General features: G+C 29.3%; 1 protein-coding gene across 1 annotated transcript; it reads right to left on the reverse strand.

Moving 5' to 3' along the window:
• Nucleotides 1-981: 981 nt before the first annotated feature.
• Nucleotides 982-4,518, reverse strand: LOC115880089 (U-scoloptoxin(20)-Cw1a). The gene is made up of 2 exons (XM_030897218.1): nt 4,255-4,518; nt 982-1,765 (listed from the first exon to the last, which is right to left on the reverse strand). The coding sequence occupies exons 1-2, from the start codon at nt 4,289-4,291 to the stop codon at nt 1,485-1,487; spliced, it is 318 nt and encodes a 105-aa protein (XP_030753078.1). The 5' UTR covers nt 4,292-4,518; the 3' UTR covers nt 982-1,484.
• Nucleotides 4,519-5,258: the final 740 nt, after the last annotated feature.

Consider the following 5,258-nt stretch of genomic DNA (forward strand, 5'->3'; position numbering starts at 1 on the left):
GGTATATTTTATATACTACACGGGAAATAACAGATATGTCACATTTAGAGATAATAAGAAAGATAATAGAAATTAAGATAGCGACACAACTTTATAGGCACCATCAAAGAAAGCAATAATACCGCTTAGCTTCAGAGATATTACAGCTTGGCTATTTTCCCGTACAAGGGAAAAACCAGAGTAGTCCACGTGTAAATGGCAAAAACCAGAGATATCCTTACGCATGGGCGACAAGCCTGCTTCTTGCATGTTACATGTAGTAAATTTATGTATTCTAATAATAACCTACTTAAATATTTATTTTCTTCTTACAACAAAAAAATAATAGTTTAGATTTAGGTTAGGACAACCTTTAATTGGACATCCCTGATTTTTGCCCAGTTATGTTTTGCATTTTGACATTTTTATTTCGGTATTTCAGAAAATTGCGATAATTAGCAATATTTATAATTCAGAATTGGTAGTAATTAAATTTTCAAATTATTCAACCGAAAATAATATATTTCTTTAAAAATTAACGAATGAGGATAAGATTCTAACCGTAAGTCTCATTTTTCTCGGCTCAAATTAAAATGGAGAAAGCTGTTTTTTCCCGTGTAGTCTTGATGTAAAGCAGTACTACATGCGTTTATGGCCGAAATACAATATGATCGAAAAAAAAACGGCGTCAGGGATGAGTATCAAATGAAGTTCGCTGTCATTTCATATTTAAAATTATATAGGGTATGTCATATGTCATTGATGTTCATTTCCAAGCCAACTAGACGCCTTTTTTTTCGATTAAGCGGTACTAGTTTATTTGAATAAAACAAATTTTATTTAAATAGAACAACTTAATATTTGTTTTATAGCCACTCTTTACTTAAACGAAATAAATATTTTATAGACATATCAATTTTTTAAAAAAATTATATTAATATTTGTTTTATAATAATTATTAAAACAATATTTTTTATTTAATTGAACTTTATTTTTATTCGGATCAAATTAGTTGTTTTTAGTGTTTATTTTTATTAGATCTGAACATAACTATTTATATAGTAAATTTATGAAGAGTTTAATACCTCAATTTATTTGAGAGAAAAACATTTAATATATAGATTAAATTACAGTCAGTTAAACAACAGTCAATTGAGACTTGAATCAACTCACTTGATCAATTGAAATGATTTGTCGAGTTTACACGATCATATTGTATCATGCGAATTGAATTAAAGTGATTTGATCAATTCACTTGACCCTTGTAAACGCGCCTTTAGTAAAGCTTACTTTAAACACTCGAAATAAACGTTGTTATTTATAATTGAACTTACAAAAGCGTAACAGAGGCCTTTTAGTTTAGATTTAAATTAAAATAGTAGATGCTATTTCAGTTGAAACTCTAAAGCTATAAGATTTTTTTATCACGCAGTATGTGTAGCAGTTTAGTAATAAAACAAAAGATGAACTGATAAAAATGGGTTGCAAAAAAACTTAATGTTCTCTCAGTTATCAGGATTTTGATCATCGTTATCTCGTCTATTCGATATATCGGGCATATCCATTTGCTCTTGAGTAACGGGTTTCGGCTGCAAGTATGGATACTTGGACTTTGCTAGCCATAGCTCCAAACGCAAACTGGGATCTAGCGATAGAGCAAAGGGCTCGGGATTGCTGCGCTTCTTCAAGTAGTTGAAGCAACACGTCCGAAAATGACGCGTTCCGCAGGCGGATTGGCATTCCGACCCGCATGAGTTGCAGGTTTCGACTTCACCCCAAACTACACCTATAAAAATGAAAAAAAAATGGAAAAATGACAGGGAGGTATTATACACGGTGGCCGAACTCTATTCCTGAAACTTCTGCAGCATATTCTGCATATAAAAATAAGTAAAAAAGTTCGTATAAACTATGTCCTAAAATGCTTTGTTTCGGAAATACAGGGTGTAGAAGTTTCATTTATATTTCAATTTTTTTTTAATAATTTCTGAAGTAACGTAAATATTCGGATGAAAATTAGTATCTGGGAGGTTTTTGACTTGAGAAATTTGATTTTGAGGTCAATATCACTCCTGCTTGTAGAGGGCGCCACCTACATATTTTTAATAAAGAGTAATAACTTTTCGTCCGTACCTGTATAAAACTACTGAGTAAAAAATATAGATTTACGACGTTTTTTACGTAGAAAAAGTCTCTTGGTAAAAATCGCTACGAGTAATGGTTCTCAAGATATTTTGAATCCAATTTATCAATATCTGTCGTCAGTAACATAAATTAAACATATTATGTTTACTAAATAGTTATTAGACTGGAATCATTAATTTGAAAAACTGTGTGTTAAATCGACCATTTAGCACGATATAAGCTCCCAATGTAATTTTGCATTATTCTCTACATAGTCTAGCAATCTATATTTAAAACAGCCCCACTATGAAAAAGGCAGTCAAAAAATATAATATATATTTACAGTTCTCGGGGAGAGGGGACTTAACTTAGTATTATTTTAAGATAAAAATCAGGGCATTTCTGTACATCATTTTCAAAACAAAAAATATGTCAAAGAACTTATTTTTTACCAAATTTTTACACAAATATTATTAATAATCAAACTATTTTACAGTATAAAAACATTTTAAATATGAATGCCCTCCTAGAAATTTTAGGGTTTTTCGATGTATCATTGTACAGGGTGTCCCAGAAATAAGTGCAAGCATTTTAAGGGGTGGTAAATCTAGTCAAAAGAAACATATTTTTGTTGTTGTTTGAAGTTGAACTTTAACATTCAATAACTTTCAAACGAATCGATTAAATGAAAATTCATATCAGACCATTTTTGAAGACTGTTCAATTTTCTACAAGCGTATGTATTGATTTTTACAAAACGCTAATTTGTTAGAACGCAACAGTTAGTTAAACAGTTTAACAGAAACTGTGTTATCGTCATTTTTTCCCACAAAAATTTATGATTAATTTAAAAAAATAAAAATTTCCCAAATTATTATTTCACTAAAATAACTATTTACTTAACATTTAGTTTATTTTTTGTCAATAATAACTATGTATTGACAGGTTGCATTTTAAATATTTTCAAAAACGGTTGCTCGTAGCGATTTTTACCAAGAGACATTTTTTACGTAAAAAGTCACGAAAATGTATATTTTTTCACTCAGTAATTTTATACAGGTACGGACGAAAAGTTATTACTCTTCATAACAGTTAAAACACATGTAGGTGGCGCCCCCTACAAATTTGTATATATTTTTTATTTCAAAAAATAGAATTAAGAATATACACTCAGATGCAAAAAAAAACGAAACGGTGAAAATTTTGGTCAAATTGAAAGTGTTATATTTTTGTTTTTAGCCCTATTTTCATGAATTTTTTAGCAATGTTAATTTTAATTCTCAAACTCAGCTTTTTATAAGCTTTAGTATTTGATATATTATACAGGATTAATCGAGAGGTTGTTTTTTACCCTAACTTTAAAACACCCTGTTCAATAATTTCGTCTAAATTTTCTCCTTGTACTGCTGCCCTGTATGTATAACTGCCTGTATATGTCCGTTCACACTGTCATTGAGACTGCATATATCATATTGCGTATGTTTTTCCATTCTTTTTTAAGGACCCAGCAAAGTTCATTTAATGAAGCTGGTACTGCTTCGCGACTTCTAGCTTTCCTGCCAAGCATTTGCCAAACGTCAAACATGATGGGCAGTTCATAGTCGTATATAGTTCGCAATAATTACCAAAGCCGCCTTGTTACATTGAAAAATAACTTCAAAAAAGAAATGGTAATTGAAAAAATTGTAAATTGTTGGTGGCAAGGTCATTTCCCTCTTAAAAATTAACCAATGCGTGTATTGACATGATCCATAAAATAAAATGTTTAGGAGACATGGTTCTGACCGTAAAATTATATTTTAGGAAAATTTACACACGAAATTATTTCACACGGTGTTTTAGAGTTAAGATAAAAAACAACCCCTCGATTAACCCTGTATAATGTGTGCCAAATACTAAAGTTTATAAAAAAACTTAGTTTACGAATAAAAGGTGATATAATTATATCCAGCCTGCTAAAAAATTCAGGAAAATAGGGCCAAAAATAGCAAAAATGTAACACAAATTTTCTCCGTTGCGTTTTTTTGCATCTGAGTGTGAAATTAAGCTAACAATAATATAAAAAAAATATAAATTTTTATTATATTTGACAATTATTCTAAATTGTGAGGTGAAAATCAAATATTATGCGTAAATTAAATCATATCTTACCTAATATTATCAAAGCCACTAAAAGTTCTTTATTCATATTTGTGTTGATGTTCACAAACTAGCACCAGATCACCGTCTAAGATAAAATCTTTGAAAACTTATCGGCTGCATTTTATATATAAGTGACCAAACCTTTGAGCCTCTTTAATGTAGGGGGGGTTGAGCTATATAGGCTCTTCCGTAGGACTTGTCGTATATCTATGCATATTATACACTAACGAATTCCTAAAAAAAAATTTTGTTATGCCCACATGGTAAATTGCGCCGGCTAAAAAATAGACATGCCTTTTCAAAACCTTCTCTCTCTTTGCAACAATACATTTTACAAATTAAAGCAATAGGACTAGAGATATAGAAGGAATAGATACAATATATATTACAAAACTAGAAGATATATATAAACTAAGATAATACATATTACAAACCAACCCTTTACATTTATTTTGATGCTTTATTTGATGAAATTTGATGCTCCCTGTCTCATTGGACAGGGATCGTTACTTTCTATATTATGTCAGTATGAAAAGAGTTTAAGTTTTTTACTGAATTATTGTTATATTTATATTTATTTTCTTGATACCTATAAAAATGTATTCATAATAATCTCATCTTTATTTTTCTGTGTGTTGATTTATTACAGAATAATACTTAAATACAACATATATGAAGTTTTCATTATTTGTTAAGATATGATTGACCTTTTCTATATTAAATATTTTTACAGCAAATTAGCGACTTAGTATTGCTTTACTGCTTTATATAATTAATCTTAATTTCATAAATTAAGTTAAACATAATTATTAATATTTGTTTAGTAAGAACATCTATGCAATGATTTTTACTAAAAGTATGTTTAGTAATGCATTATTTACTTGCTCTGCTAGACATATTTTTGATCAGAAACTTTATTTTTATGATATTTTATAAATAGGTAATCTTTCTAGCGGAGGCGTTTTATCTAGAAATACAACAGGTGTATTATCGTGAAGTTTCTGTGTTATCAT

This window comes from Sitophilus oryzae, unplaced genomic scaffold (genome assembly GCF_002938485.1).
Source record: "Sitophilus oryzae breed Bouriz unplaced genomic scaffold, Soryzae_2.0 scaffold_1614_pilon_pilon, whole genome shotgun sequence".
NCBI lineage: Eukaryota > Metazoa > Arthropoda > Insecta > Coleoptera > Curculionidae > Sitophilus > Sitophilus oryzae.

Bases quoted from the DNA above. Each gene is read 5' to 3' on its own strand.
- LOC115880089 (XM_030897218.1), bottom strand. From the start codon at position 4,291: ATGAATAAAGAACTTTTAGTGGCTTTGATAATATTAG. The intron at 1,766-4,254 runs GTAAGATATGAT...TCATTTTTATAG, and splicing joins AGTGGCTTTGATAATATTAG to GTGTAGTTTGGGGTGAAGTC.